Raw genomic sequence first — 26,044 nt, forward strand, 5'->3', positions numbered from 1 at the left:
AATTTACTTAAAAAATTATGGTACAGCCATTATTGGATGTATTTTTTTTAATGTTAAATGTAACCCTCAACTTCATTGTTAATGTCCATAGCTCTTTTCATTTTTCATTATGACGGTATTAAGGTTTGAAAAACATATCTATGAATAAATATTTACATATTACCTACTCAGCTATGGAATTCCAGATTGAAATTTTTTTAAAAATCCACTGGTTATAACAATAATTTTTGCTAATACATATACACACATGCTCACACACACACATAATTTAGCAAATATTAAAATAATATGTTGAGATAATTTTCTATATTCTATTTGGTTACTAATTATTCTGGTTTTAGGAGCAGTAGAACAAGAAAAGGTACTTGTTCTCATTCTTGCTGAGTCTTTCTCTGAGGCACTGCAGGCAGCTTAGGGGTTCCAAATAGAGGCAGCAGAAATTTTGGAAAACTAGGGGACTTATAGTCAGATTGGTTTGGCCCCACTTCATGACCTCAGGCAGGGTACTTAGCTAAGCCTCAGTGTCCTCAACTGTGAAGGTGGGTATGGGCTACATACCTTGGAAGATTATCATGATTAAAATCAAGCAATGTCTATATAAGTCTTTATCTCATGTCTGGCATGTAGTAGACGTGCAAGTAGCGGTAGCTGGGATTTAATTCCAGGTCCCATATACTGCAGAGTACACAAACTGACAAGAATCTAGAAATTTTATATATATATATATATATATATATATATATATATATATATATATATATATGATGCTAAATAAAGGACATTGAATCAACCAGTCGGATTTAAGGGAGCAGATTTGTTAAATGAGTATACAAATCCCTGATGTTACGATTATTACTTTTGAATTACTTTGTTCTACTGAAATCTGGTAAGCTGAGTTTATTAGCATTTTGATCAAAGAACCACTGAAAACACGTATCACTGTATGAGAAAGTGAAAAATTCTGATTATGTAACTGCATTTATTTGAATAGGGCAATTTTTTGAAGCAGCCATACTTTATTATCTTACAGATAAATCCAAAGCAGATGACAGAGTTGCTGTCATGACCAAGAAAAGGGTAAGATCATGGTTTATGATGTAAAGTATACAGACTTCAAATTCTTTTTGATTAATAGTTTTTTTAAAAAAATTAAATGAATATTTAAAAACAAAATATCATAGTCATTTTTTTCTTCTGAATGTTTACTATATGTTTTCTTTTTTAGATTAACACTAGAAATTTTATATTTATGGTTATTTATATCAGTGTTACAGAATTATCAGAAGTTAGAACAATAGAAAATTTTACGTTAAATAAAACAATTGCTTTTATTTACATTATTATAATGTGTGCAATCTCATGGAAAATATAAATAATTAATATTCACAGCTTAATATGGACTTGACCTTAAAGTTAAGTGAGAACAGCATCAGCCATTTGAATGAATTGAAACCTAGAACTTTTCTTTGAAAATTTATGAAGTCACTAGCGTATTTAAATAATTTTTAAGATTTAACATGTCCTTCTGTGTATTGTTTGCAGAGAGGTGTTTAACTGTACTTATTGTCAAAACTATGACTGGGATAGGATTAATCTTCACATTGTTTTCAAGTGACAATATTCTTAAAAGGACACTAGTGAAAAAGAGAAAGAGTCAATGCTTAAGTTCTTCTGGACAAATAATATATTGGCGTCCTAAGAAAAAGAATTGGGACTGAAAGGAAAGCCTATACCTGTGGTATTTCCTGTGGTGAGTGATGGGGCCAGTGCAGAGTGCATCCAGAGAAGGCTGAGTGCAACGGGGAACAGAAAAGGATGGTAGGCGAGAACCTGTCGCATAGATGAACAGGCAATGAGGTGACATTATTTTTGTATTCTGAATATGTATGAGTCCTTTTAAGATCAGATTTTATTTCATCCTTTTGCTTTTTGGACTTTTCACTTGATAAGGCTGCTGTGCCTTTGCAGAGAGGAATGCAATACCATGGAAGGCAGTGGTGAAAAGAAATAGGACTTGTGTGTCTGTCTGAAGATTTGGGCAGGAATATATGAGGAAGTAGAGGATTGTTAATGTGGACGGAATTGTTTATTTCAGTCTCTGCTAAAGGATATTTAGAATCAATGATAAAGATAATAATAACTAACATTATTATATATTGCTTTATTTTTACCACTGATTCTCAATGAAGGTGGTTCTGTGCCTAGGACAGTGCTACTCAAAGTGTGGTCCATGGACCAGAGCTGTTCTGTGCACTATTTATTTTTGGTCTGCTGTGAGATAAGAGCAAACAAATGAGAGTAACCATTTAGAAATTTGTATAATAGTTTGACAGTAATTTTGGTCTGCTGAATGTAATAACAAAATAGAACTTGTATTTTGTCTTTGTTTTTATTTTATTTTTTCCCTAGTGACTTTTTCCCCCTAGTGACTTTTAAAAAATTATAAAGTACAGATCTTGAACAGATTGGGATGGGAAACTGGTCCTTTACCATGGATAGTTTGAGAGACATTGCTCTATGAGCTGCTTTGGGAATTTGAGAATTAATTGGGATATAGTAATTTGGGGGAATACAAGGTATTTTTTAGGGCAAAGGTTAAGGACACTAGATATCTTGCAATGAATGGAATAAACTGTATAACAAGAACTGTCCAACAGTTCGCATGACTTTTGAATACACTCCTGGACTTGACAAACTTCAAATATAACTGTGTAATGATATATAATACAAAATATTATGGGAACATGTTAGACAAAAAGTCAAGGAATTTAGAAGACATGATGGAGAGAGAAGCTGAAAGGGAATAAACATACTGTTCTTGAAATTATTGAATAATTTACTTATTCTCTAATCAACATATTGTAACATTTTCAAGTATATTTTTAGCTATAAAGGGTAGAAATGCAGTTACTCAGAGCTCTGTCTGCAAGCCTCTGCTACTCTCATAGTCCCCATCCTTCTGGTCTTCACCCATGTGTGGCTACCCGTTAAGGTAGATGTGAGTGGTGTAGGTGCACCCACTTGACCACATCTCTGTTCAATGGCAGCAGTCTGAATGAAAGAGACTAAGTAACACTAATCTCTTTGAGTCCCACCTGAATTTTTTTTTTAACTAAAAATATTTGTTTTTAAATCCTCACCTGAGGATATTTTTTTCATTGTTTTTCAGAGAGAGTGGAAGGAAGAGAGAGAGAGAGAGAGAAACATTGATGTGAGAGAGACACATTAGTTGGTTGCCTCCCACTTGCACACTGACCAGAGCCGGGGATAGAGCCTCCAACTGAGGTACATGCCCTTGGCCGGAATCGAACCCAGGACCCTTCATTCCACGCGCTGACCCTCTAACCACTGAGCCAAACTGGCTAGGGCAGTTATTTTTTACTTTTAAAAAGAAGGAGAAGATCTAGATTGCTCTTAGTCCCATCATGCTCTAATATTCCATGAATTATAAAATATTTATAACAGCTCAATAAGTACTTTCAGAATGTCAAAAGATTTGTGCAGACCAAAGTAAACATCTGAGTCAATTAGCCTAGAAATACAAAATAATTAAAAAACAAAACAAAAACAGTGGTATGCCAGGAATAGCTGATGGTGTTGCCTACCATAGATTCTGAAGTTGTGTGTGTGTGTGTGAGAGAGAGAGAGAGAGAGAGAGGGAGGGAGAGAGAGAGAGAGAGAGAAAATGTGTGTATTCAGGAAGCAGTAAATTGTGGTGGAAAGAATACAAACTTATGAATGAGCCAGATCTGCCTTCAAGAACTAGTGCTGCTACTTAGTTGTTGTGTGACGTTAGGAAAGGTAACACTTCTGCACCTCATTGAATTAATCGCTGCACTGGGAACAATAGTAATTACCTCGTATGACTGCTATAAAGGTTAGTATGAAAGGCAATTATAATAGCATGTAGTTAATATATTTTAGTAGGCGCTTTTATGATAAATGCCAATACTTTTCTCCCCAATTTCTCCTTAAAAAGAGATTGGAAGTAAGGTCTTAAGGATATTAAAAATTCTCAGACTTGTAATAGCAGTCCAGTTCTATTAGATAGTTAAGATTATGTAAGATTCTTGTTTTTAAAGGAAGCCCCACATTTTAATCATGATTTATTTTTTCAAAGTAATATAATAACATTGTATTTGGAGGATAGACTTTTTTAAATGGCCTGAGATCCATCACATTAATTCAACCAATTTTATTAATTTGATACATTTTTTACAGTTATTTCTTTATGCATATGTTTAAATATAGCATGTATAATTATATTTATGATATTAACATAAATGGAATGAATTTAAATTCTACTGTTTCACTTAATATTTTGTTGACATCTTCTCAACTCAAAGACCTGCCAAATCTTAAGTGGTTACATAGCATTTTGTTTTATGGAAATGCCTTAATTTATTGAACAATCTCCTAGACAATTAGGTTGATTCCATTTGAAAAATCACAAATAAAAAAGCAGCAACATCATTGTACACAAATCTCTGTAAATTTTTGTGTAAATATTTCTATGGGAAAAATTACTAGAAGCAGGCTTCTAGTAATAAGCACATTTTAAATTTTGCAAATTTGCTGAACATCCCTTACTGAAAATTCTCCCACATTATTATACCAATTGTAGTCCCATCATTAGTTTAAGGGAATGACTGGCTTAGCTTGGCAATTATAGCCATTTTACAGTCATCCTTTCTTTCTTTCAAAATTAATACTTTGTCAATGTGTCGCAAACATTTTTTTCAGTTTTTCTTTTAAAATGGATGTAGTTCTTTTGCTATACTTATACGGTAAAACATTTCTTTGGGGCCTTTAGAACTTTTGTGACATGCTTTAAAAGACTGCTCTTTCATTAAAACAAAACATGTTATAATTCACTTAACCTTTCTCCTGTTGCTACTGGTAACACTTCGATGAAAACACTAAAGCAGAATGAGTGAAGACACAAGTTAGGTGGTGGACCCACTGTTCTCTCTATTCCTTTTTCTTCAGGTTTTTCAATGTAGAATGTTACATATTTCTAATTGAGCCTACCCCAGAAATTTATTACTAGTGGGAAAATAATCTCTTTTGCATTCTGTTTTCTAATTTCTTGGCTTATATATAAAAATTATGTGCGTATGTATGGGCATCTTTTTTCCTAACACTTTATTAATGCCAAGAGTTTAACTTACACACTTTGAAAAGCAAAATTAATCACCACTCTTTTGATTATACATTAATGTATAAGGAATGTAGGCTATATTTTTTTCCAATGAAAAAATATTTTTCTCTGAAATTACTGCAAAAATTCATAATCATAAGCAGGACATTTTCATTAGCCCAGTGGCAGGATAAGTTGCTTACATTTTGTGACTAGGTATCTGGATATTTGAGTTAATTAATAAGCTTGCTTACTAATATGGAATTCATACACTGTAATTTACTTAGCTTTATATTCATCTCTCCCCAAAGATAAATATTATAATAGATCCCTCCTGCTGGCTTCTAGCCCTAGGCAGAGAGAAATCTCAGAAAGAATAGTAAGCAGAGGAAACCCTTGGAAAGAGTCTCAGACTTCAAAACTCATTTAGTTTCCTTTTGGATTCTACTTTGTGGGCCTCATTCACTTTTCCTTGGGCCAGTGTTCCCCAAATGGGTCATTCAGGCATTCCATTGCCATTTTGCCATTTTCCATACTGTTAGTTACTACAGTGAGCTTTCATTTGACTTACATTTTCCTTAATTTAATTTTTTATTGAGGTCAAATTTAAACATGTGAAATGCACAGATCTCAAGCATAGAGTTTGGTGAGTTTTGTTTCCTCTGTGTATTCACTCATGTAATTGCCATACCCGATCAAAATAGACACCATTTTTATCACCCCCCAAAGTTTCCTAATCTAAATTTTAAAATGTAAATGCACTCTTTTGATGTGCATTTGCATTTTTCAAATGCATATAAATAAATATATATTAATATAGAACATTGTCCATTTATCAGTTTAAATCAATCACTGGAAACTTTAAAATAGAAAGTTCTTTTCATAGTAATTTCAGTTACCCTATGATCAAAATCAGCAGAGAGAAACTGCCACCAGAAGGCACTGTTGTGAAACACCCCTCCAGGGGAATAATTTTTAACAAACTACTCTTTAGTAACTTAATAACTAAACGTCCTTGACTCGGTTGCAGAATTCACCTATTTTATCTTGAATTACAATCTGTGGGAATTCTACAGGATAACTGTTAGTAGTATAATATCAAAATTAGATAAAATGGATTAATCTCAGATATCCTTTTATAATACCATTTATGAGAGCAAACAAAGATCCTTTGATTCAGAGTAACTATTTTCTGGTGTGGATGATTGTATTTGCTCTTTAAATAAAAGAAGAGTCTACTTGAGGACTTGCTTAACCCTTGTTTGATTTGACTTTCATTCAGTGGGTCTGATTTTAACTAAATTGAGCTGCTTCTTGTCTTAAAATGGGCAGTGGCATTGGAGGGAGCTGGGGTTAGAGGGGAAATGTGCCTCTGGGTGAGTATAGCAGAGGTAGAATCTCCTTTGTTTATTTTACTTGGAGATAAAGCAACAGTGGCCTAGTGTGAGGAGCATGCTGTTGTCCAAGGTCACAGCTTGTAGTGGAAGAAGTGCTGGTGAGGAGTGGCGATAGAGGGCAGTTTTTCCATGCACAGGGCTGCTGGGCTGCCTGTTTTTGTGGGTTGCCACCCTGGGGGGTGCTGTAGAAAGCAGAAGTGAACAGGAATGTTGGCGCTGCCTTCTCTTCCGAAACCAGAGATTTGCCCCAGTGCAGTGATTTATCCGAGAAAATTCGTTTTAGTTATGCTGATCTGGTGCTTGGTAAATGGAAATTCATGTTTGTCAGCAATTCTTTTCTTTTGTCTTTTAAGAATTATTTCCATCCTAATTACTAAAAAACAAATTAGTATCATTTGAATGTCACCATTTATAATAGTAGAAGTATTGTATTAATTTTGTTTCTCTATACATAATGCCTGTTTAAAACTCACTCAGATCTATTAGTTCACTTGGAATTCAAGTTTAGTAATATCTAAAATCTGTTGTCACAGATTCTGGAAATTCAAAACGTTTCAACCACAACTTTCCACATTTTCTATTCTGTGTTTTAACTTTGAGCCAGAAAACAATAAAGAGATTTCTACCAAATATGATTGCTCTGTTGTTGAGAAACAAAAACTTCTTCAACTTGAGTCCGAGTTTTCACATAAAGAAATTTCTAGGTATTGCCCTTTGTTATTTGGGACTAAAGGCTCTTCAGTTTATTTTACTGATTATATTTATTACAAGCAAAACCCTTTCTCTGATCCAGCCACACATAAGCTCTCTCTTCAGCATCAAGCTACACACAAAATGAATCTTTCAAAGGTTAGAATATTTCTCATTCACCATCTCCTGGTTTCATTACATGAAATCTAAAAACAGTATTACTCATCGATAGAGTGGTTATTGATATATCTTACCATCAGAATTTGAATAATGGGTTTGTAGTATAGGTTGTAGGTGTTGCATTAGATATTAAATGATCTTTTTGTGCCCAGTAGTAATAACTGCTATTTTCCTATTTGCAAAGGTAAGTGTAAAATACATTATCAGTGAAAATTTCCTTATAACTTATGAGAATTCATCTACAATTTCAAATATAAAAACATTTGCTTTCTCCCTACCAGTCTTCCAACTTTTCATTTATATCAGACAAGATAAACCTAGTTTCTTTCTTTGAAGACCTATAAATTATTACATTTTAATCCTTTAAAATGACTTCGGGTGCTATGTATCTTCCTTTTTGCTTGTGTATTTCATACTTTCACTTTGTTCTAAAAATTAATCTCTGTACTGTGAAAGATGTATATTAGGTACACACTCTAAATCTGTACTCCCCTATATACTGGGGAAACACAGTCACCGGATTATACAGACGGAGGTATACCTTCCATGTCCTTCCACGATCCTGGGTACAAGACTATTCTCCATTTCAACCTCTGGAATCATCAGAAACTTGATGAAAAGACTTGGATCCAGATAACATTTTTAAAAGGATAATCTTTTAAAATTTTGCTATTGTGTAGAGTCTGTTCCTGTGAAGGAGAGAGATCATGTTTTGCACAGTGCTGATGGTAAATGCTCAGAACATTTGACAGTGATTCATAGGTCAAAGAATCAGGCCAGTTATCCTCACTACTCTAGTTGATGGAGCAAAATATGGCAAAACAGATAATGAAACTCTCAACATTCATTCTTTTGTCCAGAAAAAAATGTGTAATATAGATACTATAATCCCTGATGGTTCTACGTGCATCAGCTTTTTAAAATTGAATTGAAATATGTAGATTCTAGAAAGTCTTCCTTAGAAACATTATCTTCTCCCAACATTCATCTTGCTAAAACACCCAGTGACTTTATACAAAAACTATACATAAATAGGAGTTGTTTTCAATAGAGTTGGATTTTTAGAGAGTCTCTAATTAGAGATCAAATAATCACATTTACTGGCTCCATTCACTCAGATAAACTGTGACATAAGTTCTGCTTTTCATGGGCGTCTTTCCTCCCAGGACACCCTGTTTTGATTAGTCTTTAGTATTCTTAAGCTCTTTATAGATATGAGTGAAATCTGAGCTGTTTAAAAAGGAAAAACAATTCCCAAATTTCTGTGTTCTCTCCTTGGTATAGATAGATAGATAACATTGGATCCAGATAACATTAAAAAATTAAGTCCAAGACTTTAAAAATTATCAAGTGAAGTACAAAATCATAGAGCTTCTTGGTGTCCTGTTACTTCTACCTCAGCCAGGATTGGGAGGTATTTTAATAGGTCTTTCATGCCTTCTGTTTAAGGTGGTCTAGTGGCCAACTTCTATTTTTAGGGAAAATACTCTCCTGTGTCTCAGCTCATGGCTTAAGTACACAGGTCAGTGTTTTCTCTGGTAAGCCCCTCAAAGCAGAGAAATTCATAGCGCTTTAGTGTGAACTTGCACGTGGCTGAAGAAATAGGGCAGGGGACAGCAGGGCATTTATAAGTCATATTGCCAGGGACTGATCTCTGATACTGTTCGAGTCTCACAGGAATACTGAACTCTACCAAAGGTTGACTGTACTGGAGTATATGGTAATTGACTGATATTTATGCAGATTTATATTCTCTCTGTTGAAATCATGTTGAAAATAGAGCTAGAAAATGCTCATTTCAACCTTTTCCTTTTTTCTAAAAAGTGTTAAAAACAGTCATTATCTAGGCCTGAAGACTTACCTTTATTCTTTATACTCTCCAGATATTCAGCTTAAGTAATAACCATTGTTTACAATGCTCCATGAAGCCCGTTTTCATCCTTATGCCGAGCAGACATTTTCCCACCAGATTTCCCAAAGTTAAATGAGAGTATTGGCTTTTCCTTTTGTATGATAACTTTTGACAAGGAGCCTGTGTACATTATTCAAGACACAGATACACTTTTGGAAATTCTGTCAAAGTAGGGAGCTCTTTAGTGATTATTGACTGACAGTTACTCTCAAAGGAAGGTTATGAAATATATTTCTGTCTTCTATGAGCATAAAATGCTGAATCAAAGTTTTACACCTTCAGATTTAACACAACTAACAAACTTCTTGTTTAAAAATAAAAAAAGATTTTCATTTTGATGAATAGTGACTTAAGGAAATGGGCAATGTCAAGTCAGTTTATGCAGATTGTACAAATCTGATATATACACAATTATTTTGGATTTTCTGTTCTTTGCAATTAAAGGCAATTTTGTTTGCCATTTAAGTCAGCAATCCTAATTATCACTAAATATGTATTTTTTTCTCAGAAAATGGCGTGTACTCTCTGTACATATATCTCTTTGTTTTTTACATTCAACAAGAAAAGAATTAATATTTACTTTGGTTTCTTTAAAATCAACAAAGCTTATATAGCATATTTATGTGGATGGGTGTGGGCTAGACCAGTGCCTGGAAAACTTTAGTTTGCTTAAAAGTCACCTGAAGATCTTATTTAAATACAGATTCCTATGCCCCACTCCCAGAGTGTCTGACTCAGTAGACATAGGGTGGGCATGAGAATTTGCATTTCTAACAAACTCTCAGGTGTTGCTGATTCTGTCACGCTGTAGTCCTTAGTCTGAATAACACTGGGCTAGATAACATAGAGTCAGCTATGAAACACAAAAGGGAGGTAGAAGGATGGAATAAAGAAAGGTTATAGTATCTACTTGTAGGTTGAATCATAGACCCCCCCAAAAGATATGTCCACCAGGAACCGCAGAGTATGACCTTATTTGAAATAAGGGTCTTTGAAGATATAATTAAGGTAAGGATTTCAAGATGAGATCATCCTGGATTAGGTGGGCCCTAAATCCAAGGATGGATATTTTTATGAGACAGACTTCTATCTTACAGAACTGTAAAATAATACATTGCTTACACTTTACCAAGTTTGTGGCAGCCTTGGGAAACTAACATACTACCACAGTGCAACCACAACAGTGCCAAGCTCCCTGTCATATGCTCTAATGGAGAAAGGACAGAATCCTGACAGTGACCCAGTGGACTAGTGTAATAGGTTAAACACTGATTGGACATTATCTAATAGCCGAGCACTGGTGGATACTTTTTGGCATGTTGTTTACTTAATTTTCCCTCCAATGCTTTGAGGTAGGGTTTTTTGTTTGTTTGTTTTTTAATATTATTTAACAAAAGAAGACCCTGAAATGCAGAATGGTCATTTAATCAGAAAATATATATTAAGTGTCTATACCACTTAGATATTAGAGTGACTTAATCAAAATCTATACAGCTAGTGAGTGTCAGGAGTTCACATTCAAATCATGATCCTGTCATTCCAGATTTGGCTCTCTTCTCCCCCATGTCATACTTTATCAAAGACTTGGAGCAGGAATGCACAGGGCATTTTGTCAAACATTGACTAGTTCACTTTGGCTGCTATGGAGAAAAGGAACTTCTATCGCCAACACAAATCTTTCTTATTTATGGTAGCTGTTTAACAATATTTCTTTCAATTCATACCTATAACATAGTTTGCACTTTGTTACCTTAATTTTTTGTTGTCGTAATCCTTTCACTTCATATGCAAATATGCAGATAATTTATGCTAATCCTTAATAACAAGCTGGAAATAATAGCTTTACATTGTCTTTGGAGATGTAGGTTAATGATTTAGACAACAATATTTTCTATATGCTCTTTAAATATGTATCATATATTATGATAAAGACTTAGTCTTCTTCATATATATATATTATATAATGTATGTATATATTTTTTCCAGTCTTAAAAAACACACATTTGAATATTTCCTTGAGGTTGAAGATCACAAAAAGAAGAACACCTGCTTAGTCTTTAGCCTCATCACAGGATGAATTCTTTGAGTGTTTCATACAAACTTCCCTTGAATGATTATTATTTAAGCTGTTTAATAATGCTTTGAGAATTATTAAATTCAGCCTTCATCTCATTGTAGTTAATGTTTTTGAATGTACAGTGTGTCACTCTGCTAGCTGCTAAACATAGTAAATTTTTAAAAAATTGTTCCTACCTTTGCAGTTTAGAGGCTTGATTCAAGATCAGTAAAATCAAGATCTGTGAAACTGAAGGAATTCGACAAAATGGGCTAAGAAAATTCTCACTTTAGCAAGTTACAGCGAAAAGACGAGAGATAAAAGAAGCTAACAAACGTATTGAGCTGAAAGTTGCCCTGAACTGTCTTAGAAGCTGAGGGTAAATTGTATGAGTTTGTTAAATGCCTGACTCACCAACAATGGCAGCACCGAATGGACAGTAACATTGACACCATTGTTTCCTTATGCTGATATTTGTCTTTATCCTATCTTTCCCAACATTTATTCATTAATTTGTTCCATAGACACTTCATGTGCACCTACAGTATGAAAGGTATGGCATGGAGACAGTGTATTACCCAGTGAGAAGATAAGTGTTGTATACAAATAACTGAAATAAAATGTGAGAGAGTAACCCTGATCTAAATGACATAGATCGTAACTCTTATCACAGGAAGGTTCATGGGAGAAGGGGAATTATTCTGTATCTACAAATTGATTATAGATTCATTCAGCTGTCTTTTGGGGTTTGACTTCTTGTTTTATTGCACTTTAGTCAGTGAGTATGGTCTGTAAAATAGAGATTATTTTAACGTTTTTGAAACTTCCTTTGTGGCCCAATAGGTGGTCAAGTCTGTGAATATTTCAGGCTTGAAAACAATATGTATTCTTTAATTACTTGGTGCCGGCTTCAATATGTGTTTATTAAACTTATTATTTGTTTTGTTGAATTCTCCTATTTCTTCACTAATCTGTGTTTGCTTTATAATTTTTTTCTATGAGAAGTAAATTAAAATATCCCATTTTAACTTTAGATTCATCAGTTTCTACTTTTAATTGTTTTGCCTTGTATATTTTAAGGCTAAGACCTTAGGTACATACTGGTTCAGGACTATTATTCTTTCTAGGTGGGTTTTTTAGCATTGAGTAATAACCCTTTTATCTCTGATTATGGTTTTTGCCTTAACATCCACTTTTTTCTAACAACAATACTTCTACATTGGTCTCCTTTTATTAATAATTATTGATATAATGCATTTTATCTTCTTTCTTTCAATTTTTCTATGCCACTGTTTTTTTCACTATACCTTTGTTGAGATATAATTTTGCAGTGTACAGTTCAGCGGATTTTAGTATATTTACAGTTGTGCAACCAGTACCACTTTCTAATTTTAGAACCTGTTTTCAACGCCCCAGAAGGAAACCACATACCCATTGGCAGTCACCTCCCCAGAGGCCCTGGCAACCACTAATCTACTTCTGTCTCTGTGGATGTGCCTTTTCTGGACGTGTCAGATAAATGGAATCATACATGTGGCCTTTTGTTTCTGACATCCTCACCTTTCACTTAGCATATTGCTTTCACGATTTGGCCATGTTGTAGTATGTGTCTTTACTTCATTATTTTTAAAGACTGATAATATCCCATTGTATGGCTAACCACATATTACCTATCTACTGATGGACATTTGGGTTGTTTCTATTTTCAGGCTATTATGAATAATGCTATTATGAATACTTATGTACAATTCTCTGTGGACATATGTTTTTATTTCTTGTGGCTATATACCTAGCAGTGGAATTGCTGAATCACAGGGTAACTCTACATTTAATATTTTGAGGAACTGTCAAACTGTGTTCTGAAGTGGCTCCACCATTTCATGCTCACAGCAATGTATGAAGGTTCTAATCTCTCCAAGTTCTTCACCGTGTCTTTGCTTAGGCAGTAAAGCCCCAGTCCCAAGTCCTTTTGGCCCTATCCTGGGGCAAATTTCATGTGGGCTTCACCATGTCAATTCCCAAACATGTAGTTTTATATTCCTCATGTTTCTGACAGATGAATATTTCTTTTTCTTTCCTTAATGGTCATATATGTATTAAAACTTAAAAGTTGTTTTACTTTGTGGTGTTGAACCTAGATGTAAGGAATAGGTATTCATTTGAATCAGTCTACCATTCCTGGAAGTTGAGCAGATCAATGTAATTGCAAGGACTGTGAAGTGGTTGACTTAGAGTTACAGGTGTTGTTTGGGGCTATGGTCCAGAGTTTTTCTTCTGGACTAAATTACTGGGCCCATATAGGATCCACTATTATATTGAATTCACCCAGTCCCATATGAACTATCACATATTTTTGTTGTTATTTTACAGATGCCAGTTTCCAAAAATAATACTGAAAAGAAAATGCCCAAGTTCAGAAAAAGGAAGAGGTATGTTATTTTTAATCAAAAAGAATTATGATAAAATTGAAAAATATATGGACATACTTATATGATATTTTCCTCAACTCTTCATTCTGTTTCTCTAGGGAAACAATTGTGTGCAAAATTTTCTAAAAGAATTAATATAATGATAAGTTGTAGTGTTAGAAGTATGGAGGAAGTTTGATGTTTATACAAATATGCTGAACCAGAACTTTCACAGATTAATATCATGTGAGCAACCAGATGAGAAGCACGTTTTTAGGTTAAAATAGGTCATGGGAACAAAAAACAGGCCTTTACAATGAACTCATAAGCCACTGATGACAACTTTTAGTGTTTATCATTAAACCAGCCATTCAGGTTGTTTACTTATTTGTTTTTAATAAATGGTAATCAGTACTGTGTTGAAGAGAGTCCTACTCAAAGAGAAAGACTGACTCTAATGTGATAGTCCTTCTTCTTTGCCCTTTTTCAGAAGATGAGTAATTACATTTTTGAAATGGACTTTAACTGTCTTATCTCAGTTACACATCCCAGTTACCCCAGCAAAATAGATAGGGGGTGTATCATAATTATCTCCATGTAAAAAGGTGAAGAACTTGTGGCTTAGAGAGCTAACTGGCTGTCTCAGGATCTTACGGTTAGAGAAAATGCATTTGGACAAATCTTTGCTGACTCTTAGCCACATGGTATAGTGGAAAAGCATAGGTTTTGCAGTCGGACAGAATTTAGTGCTGTCATGCTCAACCACTTACCTACGTTGTCAAGTTTCTCAATTTCTCAGAGCCTCGGTTTCTTTACACAATGGGAGTGACAATTACTTAGTGGGCTTCCGGGGGAAGGATTACATGAAAAAGCCCATGTAAGGTGCTTGGTAGATCATTACTGCCTTTCACCTAGTGAGAGCTCAAATCAATACTATTCCCCTTTGGTTTGTCACTGTATCGGGCTGGCTTACAGTATAAAACAACCAAGAAAAAGCACTTCAAGATAAATATACATTCCTAGTTTATAATTACCAATGCATATACATGAACTGTCATTTAAATATACATGATTGATCATTTGAAACTAACTCTGTCGCATTCTTTTTCTAGGAAAGCTACTTTAAAATGCTCTGTTGAAGATGTTGGTTCAGGTGATGCCTTGTCAAAGGAAAACATGGGTATGTGAAGGCCCAGCTGCATTTAGCTCTTTTACCTTTAATTCTACGAAATGTAGGTATGGTCCTTGGAAGAGAAGAAATGCTGTACATATATACATACTGAGAAACATTGGTGGGTTATTTTTGGTATTGATTTACATTCTAGGGCTTTTCAATTGTCTTTACATTTGTATTCCCTTGAATTAAATTTTCTCTGGTTTTAGCATGTATTTAATTTTTGTTTTTAAATAAAGCACCAGCAGTTGTGGGAAGAAATATCAGCATCAATACATTTCAGTCCAGACCTCTTCATTCCAAATTTTTTAGCGTCTTAGGGGTGCCAAAGGGAGAGAAGGAAGAAAAGCAGCAGCCTGGGGCTTCCAGCTGAACAGCCATTGGCATTAGGACACAGTAGGTGAACATGGAATGCAGGGAGAAGGTTTTAGTTTCAAAAGTACTTTACCCTTTGTGCATTTTTGTGAGTCTTGAAAAGCAGGCAAATGCTTATTTGCAAGCTGGAACTTTGGCAGCCATGCAAAGAGGTTTCAAAACACATTAAACCCCAAGAAGTTATTCCAGCTATACCCCCTTTCCCTTGTAGCCACCCCCAGTTCTTATGGTATGCATTTCAATTGGCTGAATGGCCATTTATTTATAGTCTCATTAAAAGAAAGAAAAACAGGTAGAGGAAGGTTGGGTAGTTATTATTTTTAATCCTTTGTTCTCCAAACCACTACAAAGTTCTGTTGTTTCTCTCTCTCCTTATGGCGGCTGCTTTCCTGCTAATTAAAGTGCCCTTTCTTGGCTGTTTTGTCCCTTTGCCGCACAAGATCAGTTCAGATATTCCTGTAGAAAGGCAAACGTCGGCTTATCCCTCAGAGAGTTCCCACTAGGAGGCCCTGGCACTGCAGCTGAGGGCTCCACTGCTGGGATCATTCTCCCTCCGACTCACTAGGGATACTGCAGAAGGAATCCACTGCAGACAGGAGTCCCTTGGCAGGAAGTGTCTCTTCCGAATAAGTGAGTGAATTCATCTCAGGAGTTATCCATTAAAGGGAAGCCTTTTCAGGAGTCTCACATTCATTCTGTGTGGCTTTAAAAGTGACCCTGCAAATTTATTTAAGATGATGTTTTTTAGTGCTAGCTTTGGGGTAACCCGACCAGTAACCTCTTTATATAAGGAAGGAAACAGCTTCCTTAAACATTTAATAGAGAAGTAGAGATCAAAGAACACTCCATAAATATACATTTGAATGCTTTTAAAATAGTAACTGATTTATTGAGACAAACAGCATTTCTTATCAGGAATGGAAAGACAATTTGATTTATTTTATAAAACTTCATTTTTAAAAGCCAGATATGGAATTCATATGAGATTCCCCCCCCCCCTTTCTCTGAGTGATGGAGCAGCTGTAATGCTATCACTTTACTCTGAACAACAAATTCGTGGAAGTCAGGGAAACCACAGGATAATCAGTATTGATAGAAGATGATTGGTCATGCAATCAACAGAGGCATTCATTCTGTCTCTATCTTTGGAAGCTATCATTGACCAATTTTGATAACCTAGTTTGCAGATTACAGTAACTGCTGTTTCCTGAGAATTATTTTTGAGCTCTACCAGTTCATAGTATAGGGATACCTCTTTAGAAAAGCAACACTCCTGCTGCTCTGGAAGCAGGATTTGACATCCGTCAAGCTGGTGTTAGGAACCCTGGTTGATTTATGAAGCCATCCGTTACTTTATCTGCCTTGTTCAAAAGACAGTGTACATATTTTTCCAGATCACTTGAAAACAGAGAGCCCACAATGCCTTCAGCAACGACATTCATTATCATAAATTGATTGGATTTTAGCATAGCTTTAGAAATATAAAGATGTTTTTGTGCCATTTTTCCTTTAGAGCATAGCTCAAAATCCATCTTCTCAATGGTGCATTAAATGTCAGCGTCAGTATCTGTAGACTCAGAATGTAAAGTAGGAAAACACAGCACCTGTGAGCAGCACTGGCCAATCAGTGTGAAGATAACCGCAAGTGGTTAACCGCAAGTGTTAAGTAACAGGTTACTAAGTGAGAAGTTTGTCATACAGAGAGGTTAGTTTCATTAACACAATTGCTTCAACAAAAATGTATATTCCTCTAGAAAATTTGGGACATAGGGTTGTATTTGTATTTTTAGATAAGCTCTCCAGGTGATTCCTGTGCCCACCAAATTTTGAATATCATTGTTCTAAAATGTAATAGTTCATACTCAGTGTTCTTAGGCTTTAGCAGTTACTATAGAATGCTCATCTACGTGGATACAACACGTCAATTACAGTTTTTGATGTTTTATTTTTGAGCATAGGAACTGGTCCTAACGTTTGGAATGGCTTATCAGAAAGCTGCTTTCCAACTGTTTTGAAAGTTTTCCATAGAGAAAGCCTAAGATTGGCTGGGAAGACATGAGGGCCAGGAAGCCTCATTGGTCTAGACCTATTCTCCAGAGTCCCTGGCCCTTAGTAGGCACAGAATAAATATATGTTGATTGACTATAAAAGTAACTGTAGAAAGCAATAAGTATTGACAGAAAAATTATTTTTGTAGCCAAAACTGCTGTGTGAAAAATGTAAACTAACAGTTGTTTTTCCAGTACTGTAAGGACAACCAGGAAAGGAAAACTTCTTATTTACTAACCTCCCATAACCTTATTTAACACCATTTTTTAATAAACAATGTTTTAGCAGAATTTAAAAATTTCTTATAAGAGAAAATTATCAACAAAGATGATAATAAAGTATGGATTCTTTTGAACTCGAGGAAAGGAAACAATGCATAAAAACTTCTCACATTAGTAACTTCTGTCTTTTACCTTACAGCATACTTAGTTTACAAGGATACGTGTGTGTATGTGTGTTTGTGTGTGTGTGGATGGATGGATGGATGGATATAAATCTCATATGGATATATAGCTCACTCCACCTAAACATTGTTAATCAGAAAAAATTTAAATATATTCAACAGTTACATTAAAAATTAATGTTATTGCTGCGAACACCTTGGTTCTATATTCAGTGGTAATATTTTAGCTCTAAAATGTGTATCTTGCTTGGTCTATTTTCATGTTCAATGGACTTTCAGCTGTGCTACGTAGTGTGATTTTTGGTGACCTGCCAATGAACAGTGGATAAGAAGAGGTGGTGTGTCAGATTTTTGTAACCAGAGTGGAAGGTGATAGGATGTGTATTCATGGCCTTTCTCTTGGAATCATGTTGCCTTTGGAAGGACTTCTCAGATGCTCCATCTGTCTGTTGTACAGGACAGCAGGCCACACATGGCCCCTTTCCTTGATCTTTACCTCAACAAGACTCCGTATCAAATGAAAATATTTGTTTTATTTAAGTCAGAAATTCAGTTGCATATTGTTAATCAGTAGTTGAGTCTATAGAGTTATGATAGGTGTTTATTCCTTTGGTGGGGGTGTATTATTTTATCTCAGCAAGTTCAGTGAATTACCAGATTTTTTGCTGACTTATATATTTCTGTCACAGTAGCATGCACAGACACACATACACACAAAACTTTTAAGTGTTTTTTAAAAATAACAGATTAGGCAATTAAGATGTGTTGATATTTGGATTAGGAATAAACTAGCCTGGGCCTAGCCTACCCACTTAACCACATGGCTTCCCTTTTAAACAGTAGTTTTAACAGTATATTGCAGATTGGCAACTGTGGCCCACAGTCCTACCATTCACTGCCTGTTTTTGTAAATAAAGTTTTATTGGAACATAACCCTTCTCATTTGTTTATGTACGTGTCTATGATTTGCACTACAGCAGCAGAATTGAGTAGCTGTGACAGAAACCATCTGGCCCACAAAGCCTGAAATGTACTCTCCGTCCCTTCACAGGAAAAGTTCACTAACCCCTGGTCTACAAATAACATAATTTAGTTTATTGCCTTTGACTCCTGATTTAAAAAACACACACAAAATTTTAGTGAGCTTTTGTTGTTTGGGGGTACTTTGTGGTCTACACATAGTAAGAATGTCACCTACATCTTTCAAGGAATAGTTGTAAAATATTCACCTGGAAATCCAGAATAATTTTGCATTAAGCAGAGGCCGTATGTGAAATTTATACAAAATATTTATTTTTTTATCTTATAATATTTGGAAGATTTCCTCTTTTGGGGTGGCTATGATTATGAATTAGATTGAATTAACGTAGCTTTTTTTTTTTTTTACTATATTAATGATTTTTTTTAGTGGTCTCTGAGACAGAAGTTTTACTAAAAGAACTGGAGCAAATGCTACAGCAAACTCTCGAACCCACAGCAATGCCCGATGAGTCCAAAGAGGAACATGGAGAGGAAATAAATACAGGAGAAAAGGTAATATTGATCGTTATAAATAGCAACTATAAATTCTTTACATGGCAGAAATTGTTCCTGGATGTACATTTTAAGTATATGGAAATTTTTTTCACTTCTCAGATTTGAGCCCTTGATTATCATGAGCTGAACAATAGACTAGTCACCTGTTGAGAAATCAGAATAGATCTGTCAGTCTTTGTAAAAAAATATCTGAGTTTCAACAGAGGAGCTCTTTTGGTTTCAGATCTTTGAGGCTGGAATGAAGAGAGATGGAACAGGCTCGCCGTAGTGAGGGGGAGCCACTAAAGAGGCCTCCTCCCCGCTGCCAGTCTCTGGAGGGGGCCAGGATCAGAGCAGCTCTCGGGGAAATCTGCCCTGTGTATTTCATGCACAGGGATAACTCCTATAGGGACAAGCGCCATTATTAAAGGATGGGGGTAGAATCTTTTACTGTGATACGCATCACCATTCATATCTAGATCTGTCCTTCTTTTCCCTTTTGGCCAGCCCTGTTGGGCTGAGAAAGGCCATGTGTGCTTAACTTTATTTAATACTTATATATGATAACAGAAATTGGTTGACAAACTGCTCAGCATATTAGTTCCGTGTACCTGCAAATAAAATGAGGTTACACACCCAGGTCATTAATACAGAGCAGCAGTGTGGTGGGTGTGGAAAAAAGTCACAAGGTAGCCACTGCCGCAAGGTAGTACTGCTGTTCCCTGCGTAGTTAGGAAGAGAAAGGGCAGCGAGGAGTCAGGTATCTTATGGTGTCGTCCATTCTCTCATTCAGGCATTTGGCTATATAGGGGGGCTGGAGTCCAGAGAGCAGTGGGCAGGAGCACTGACTGTGGAATGGAATGCCTGTGTCCCGGCCCTGGTCCTGCCACTGAGGACTTGTGTAACCTGGCAAAGTTGCTTATCACTTGCCTCAGAGAATTGTTTTGAGGGTTAAATAAGGCAAACCAGGAAAAAGTGCTTCGTGTAGTAAGTGACACCTAAGGTCAACTATTATTACAGGTGAGAAATGGCATTCACTAGAGAAAATAGTGCAAAGGTTTCCTTACTTTATCTCTTTCCCCCATTCTCACTTTGAGCAACTACCCCCCCAAAAATAAAACACTTCCACAGGCTGCCCAATTGCATGATTTTATTCAGAACTTCAACAAGAATAGAGAAGATTCTTAAACACCTCCTTTATTGAGTTAGAAATCAAGAAAATGTACAGAATTTACAGTTGAGATCAGTGTGTTCAAAGAAAATACATAAAATTGTTAAAAACTCTTACTGAGTAGAAAAACATGATTGTTTTCTTGATCAGTACCAGTGATACCAACTTGAACCTGAATTTGCATGGGTTGAAAATGCCATTTTTCCATTTAGAGTGCCTTTTTCAAAACCTTGTTTCTGTATCTCACCTTTTAGAGAACAAGATCTATAGATTGGTCACACACACGCATATAATTACTATAAAAATTTTTCTTTTCTAGCAAATGTGTGCTTTGTTTGAGCACCATATGGTTTTATGCAATGTTTTTTCAGTCTTTGTAGTTCATCTTTTCAAAAATACAGCCGGGTTGATTTTTATAGAGATGTCCTGGAGCTTTTACAGTCACAGATTTGGCTTCTGTTTTGCCATTATAACTAGTAACTTGATAAAACAGAAAATTACTTCTGATTTTTATTTCTTAGGGTAAAATACATAGTTTTAATACATCACCAGGCAAGAGATTGCTTTTTGTTTTAGATTCTTGCAATATTATACACTTTCAAAAGTCATTTAGGAATTGTAAAAATTAACCATTTTAACTCGCTGGCAGGCAGGTGAGGGCCTCCTGCTGACTGGTTTATAAGCCACTCTCCACACTGAGCTTTACAAGTCTGGCATTCACACCAGGCCCAGGATATTAGGGCCTTGTTCACCTTTTAGCTAGGAGAATAGCAATGAAACCAGCTATCAAAGCTGGAGGAGTAATTTCCAGATTAAAAGTAAAGAAGTGATCATCCCAGGGATGGGTCTCCCCCCTCCCTCCCTCCCTCCCTCCCTCCCTCCCTCCCTCCCTCCCTCCCTCCCTCCCTCCCTCTTTCGAATAGTTAATATGGCTTCCAAAGGTAACTTTAGTTACAGTGGGAGCCGTGTTTTGTTTTTAGGATAAAGTGGCTTCTTATGAGCTAACACACCAAAAAGAACCACCTGATCATTTTATAGTTCTGAGCATATGCATGCTCGGAGCGGATATTGTTTGAGCTATTTTCAAAGTTGTAAATTTGATGATGTTTTCATCATCCATGTCACATGTGAGCTTTCACATTGATTTCTCTCAGGCATCCTTACTGATGGAGAGAGTGGCAACATGGAAAAAGCATACACAGAGATGATAATAGTTCATTTCTATCTGTCACTGAAATACTTTATGAGATTATTTTCCTCAGGAGAGTCACCTTCCTAATGACGTTCTTCTTGAGCTAGTAGTAACACTGGTTGGCATGCCCTGACTTGGCAAGCAGTGAGAAGGAATCAATTTCAGATTTTTATAAAATCCATCCGAATAATTCACAAGTTAGATAAGCCATTTATTAAAAACAGTTTACTTAATAAGTATTTGTATTACAGTACATTTTTGATACATGAAAATACTTATTTAATCTACTTTTTTTTTCTTGAATGTCACGGGAACTTGACTCTAATGAACCTTGAAGTTATAAGTCTCCTGTGTGCGTGCATGTATTGTTACCAGTGTCCTATCTACCTAAGCTCGAGAAAACTATTCCTGTTTGAGTAATGCAGATGCTTCTGAGAAGATGATCACAGAAAATGTGACTACAACAGTTTTAAGTTGTAGTCCCTATAATAGTAATTTTAAAAATAAATATAGAAACTCACAGAATTAAAATGATCACATTTTCCCAAAGCATAAAATTAAAAAAAATATGTAGTGTTGGGGAACAGACGGGACCTAAATAAATTATTTTTATACTAACACATTTGCTATACATTATAGTATACATAGGGGTCATTATTTGGCCACCCCACCATAACTGAAAACTTTGTGTAACTGCTGCGGTTTGAGGACTTAGCAACTACTTTATATTTTGTTCAAATATTTAAGCCTAGTCGTAAAGTACATGTAATGTAGTTCTGATGAAATGTATGGTTATTTTTACAGTTACCTCAATGGAGTCCTGAAGCTTCTGCAAGCAGTCCATTTGAAACCCACTATGAAGAGGACTATCTTGTAATTGATGGGTTAAAATTAAAAGCTGGGGAGTGTATTGAAAATATAACTAACAAGTTTAAAGAAATAGATGCTTTGATGTCTGAATTATAGGGCATTATAGATATTTTCAAAGGTTAATTATAAAAACGAAGTAAAAAACTTAAAATGTTTAGTGAAATAGTTATATAGTATAGCAAAGTTGATATTTGTAATAGCTTTCTTCTTTATATTTTGAGAATATACATTGTTTTGTGATCCAATCAAATGATATTTAAGTCAGTGTTAAAATTTAGAATTTAAGAAATCCTGATGTTTGTAGTTTTTTTTTTCTTATTTTGCCCTAATTTGAAAATGGTTTATGAAACTAACTGCACAAATACATGCTTTGCAATGATTATTTAAGTCCTTTATTCAAATGTGGCTGTTGTGGCTGACAAGTCTATTATATTCTTACAGATAATTCAAATCTAATATGCTTAGAGAATGTGTATTTGTAGTGGAATTAAGCTATTACAAAATAAAAGGAAATATAAAAAATGGTTATTTAATAGAGTTGGAGCTTTTCTTAAAAAGTAAAAATGTCAATTGCTTTATTATATTAGAAATAATTATTTCAACCACAGTGCCCAAATTTGACTGACTAGCAGTCTGTTGGGCGTCTTTGGGAGATCAGAATCTGGGACCCATTTCCGCTGAATCAGTAAATGTGGAGGTGAGGATGGTCAAATGTAATTAAAAATATAGACAGATAAGTTAAACTATTCACTATAAAACAAATCTAAACCATATAGAAAAGTACGGAGTGCATCATGCAATACCAGTCTCTTAACATTTCCTCTGAATCCCCATTCCTTAGGGATTGCCTTAGTGGGCATTTGTCTAGATCATGTTCTGTACACATCACAATGTGTGTATGTGCATGTCCGTCTCTAGTTCCAGCTCGGGCTCCCCTTCTCTATGCCTGTCTCTCCTCCTAGGAGTTAGAGGTAGGGAAAGGGGCATTCCAAGCACATAAAAACAAAAACCAAAGCTTGAGGAGAGAAGAAAAAACAAGAGAGCATCTAGGACCTGCTGTTAGTTGAATTAGCTGGAGTGATGTGTGGTGAGAAAGTAAGCTACAACAGGCGAGGGGGCTGTGTATACAGGGAAGGAGCTTATGACTGTAGGGACCAAGGGAAGGGTTTTAAACACTGGAATCCCTTTTATAGTTCAGAAAGATAGCAGGGTGGAGAATGGAGAGAGAGGGAGTAACCCTGGAGTCGAGACCAGTTAGGAGACTACTTTGGGAATTCAATTGTGAGATTCTGAGAGCCTGAAGTATGGTGGTGCTGTGATGGAAAGAATTGGGTAGATTCATGCTAAAATAACACCAATGAATTATTAGGATTTAGAGATTGGATATAGGGATGAAACGGGGGGGGGGGGGGTCAAGAAAGATTCCAAGTTTCTGTGATTCACAATACATGGAGATTAGAAATGTGGGACAGATATCAAGTGTGGGCCAAACTGACTTCAGCAGATTCTAAACTAGTCATGCCTTGACAAAGCCTGCATCTTGATACCTCTCTGAGAATGGGAGTGACTAGAATAGTCTCTCAACACGTCATATTTAAATTCTACATAGTTTAAAACAGTGACAATTAAGGCTTCCTTTTTTTCTTCCAGCTGAATTTACTCCACAGCATTTTAGAAAAACTCTTCCTCTTTTTCTTGGCAGTATGATTTTATATTCACAGCCCACAAGATGTCTCAAGAAGTAATTAGTCCCATTTTTTGTTACTGCTTCGAGTCAACTATAAAGATGACTACAGTTGTATTTGAAAGACTATCAACAATTCAAGCACTTGATATAAACCCCCATCTAGTGGATCAATTAGATCACTTGCAACTAATTCCTCTTGGTAGAACAGCCAGTGCTCATCAGAGTCCGATTTCACAGATCAGATACTGAAGTATCCACACTGAAATAATCTCTGCCATGTTCTGAGTTGTAGAAGTCTGGAATTTCCACTGAAGACTTTGTGTACTTGAGCAGCTCAAAATAGTTCTGAGAACAAATATTTGGGGTTGGTTCTGTCCTCAGAGAGAACTGCAAACTCCTGAAACTGGGGGGACCTCTGTCCATGTAAGGATACAGGCTTTCGAATTTGCAGGTAGAGTGTGCCCAGGAAGAGGGATGAAGAAGCAGTCAGGGCTGAGAATCCTGCCTGGCTGGTAAACCCTCCCTGCTGGTAAATGTCCAGTGTTCCCAGGAAGGCCATATAACTGAGAGCAGAGCTGTGGGACTGCGGAAACAGAATGCCTGCCTTCAGCCCCTGGTGCTGCCATCTACTGGCTGGGAGACCCGAGGCAAGTTACTCAACTTCTCTTTTTTGTTGTTGGTTTTCCATCTAGCAAGGGGAGGACATGTGGGAAACTCTGCAAGTTATGACCATGGTTATTGTTGGCTCAGAGCAATTCTCTCTCACTGCCCCTGCCATACCCCTTCTATGCCCATTGAACTAGCATGCTCCTTTCAACAGAACCTAAGGTGACACACCTGCTCCTAGGGACTGGTGCCAAGGACTGTGTGTGATTAGCTGACTTCTGGGCCAGGCCTAGAGGTGGGTAGTACCTTATAATTTGTAGCCAGAACCTCTTGCCAGGCCCAAGGAGAACATCACAGGGAAGCTGCACCTGCCCACCAACGGAGGTTAAATTCTAAGTACATGAGTTACACCAAGCTCAGTATGTGAGGTACAAGGCAATATGTCAGGGCCTTCTGCCCGGGCATTGGGTTTGAGGAGTGGCTGACTGATCCTCTTTGGAATGAGTTGGGTCAGGCCTGTTTGTCTACAGTTTCCATGAACTTATGGAAGATCTGGGTCCATTAGAAGCCGTGTCCCCAGTTAGCTCTGCAGACCCTGGAGAGTTGAGCACCAAATCCAGCTCTATTACCCTTCCAGGAAGTCTCTGTCCATTCTCCTCATCTGAGAAGCTGAATTTATGCAGGGATTTCCAGTAGTAAGAGGCTTAGCTCTATCTTTATTGGCAGCAGGCTGCATACTTTTGATAAGTTAGTCTCTTGTTGCCACCAGTGGAATGAACAGGGAAATGCACCTATGTACCTGCAAAAGTCTGTAGTGTGTACAGCCTTGAACTTAATGGCTCTGCAGTAGAGGGTGATGGGTCACAAACAGTTTTAATCCATCCACTAATAGACCTAGGTACTATCCTAAACTTTGTAAATTGGCCTAGAGCTTCTGTGGGAAACATTGGTGATTAGCTTTTTCTTGAGGAACCTTTCTTTCATGAACCTGGGGTGACCTATGTAGTGCATTTGATGGAACAAAGTCATTCTACCATCAAATGCCTCTACCAAATAGCTGGTAAGCTGTGACTCCACCATTTATTGGGGCTAACAAATGATAGAGATCTATTCCAGATACTTCTAGCCCAGTAGAAATAATCCTAAAAATATCCAAATCCTGCTCTATTGTTTCAGTTCTCTCTATAGGGCCCCAAGAGGAGATCTAGACATAGCACAA

The 26,044-nt window shown here is 36.2% G+C and overlaps 1 protein-coding gene across 7 annotated transcripts in view; it reads left to right on the forward strand.

Annotated features, from left to right (window-relative positions):
* Positions 1-23,112, forward strand: part of ZCWPW2 (zinc finger CW-type and PWWP domain containing 2) — a 66,779-nt gene extending 43,667 nt beyond the window's left edge. For 6 of the 7 annotated variants that reach the window (XM_081160701.1, XM_081160699.1, XM_081160698.1 and 3 more), the window contains 5 exons: positions 1,031-1,077; positions 13,746-13,804; positions 14,896-14,963; positions 19,193-19,317; positions 22,467-23,084. In XM_081160701.1, the coding sequence (XP_081016827.1) occupies positions 1,031-1,077; positions 13,746-13,804; positions 14,896-14,963; positions 19,193-19,317; positions 22,467-22,628 (461 nt within the window). In that variant the 3' untranslated portion in view covers positions 22,629-23,084. Of the gene's footprint in view, positions 1-1,030; positions 1,078-13,745; positions 13,805-14,895; positions 14,964-19,192; positions 19,318-22,466 lie in introns of all 7 variants that reach the window. The other variant, XM_081160697.1, reaches the window with a different exon arrangement.
* The last annotated feature ends 2,932 nt before the right edge of the window (positions 23,113-26,044 follow it).

Source organism: Miniopterus schreibersii (genome assembly GCF_964146895.1).
Source record: "Miniopterus schreibersii genome assembly, chromosome: 15".
Lineage (NCBI taxonomy): Eukaryota > Metazoa > Chordata > Mammalia > Chiroptera > Miniopteridae > Miniopterus > Miniopterus schreibersii.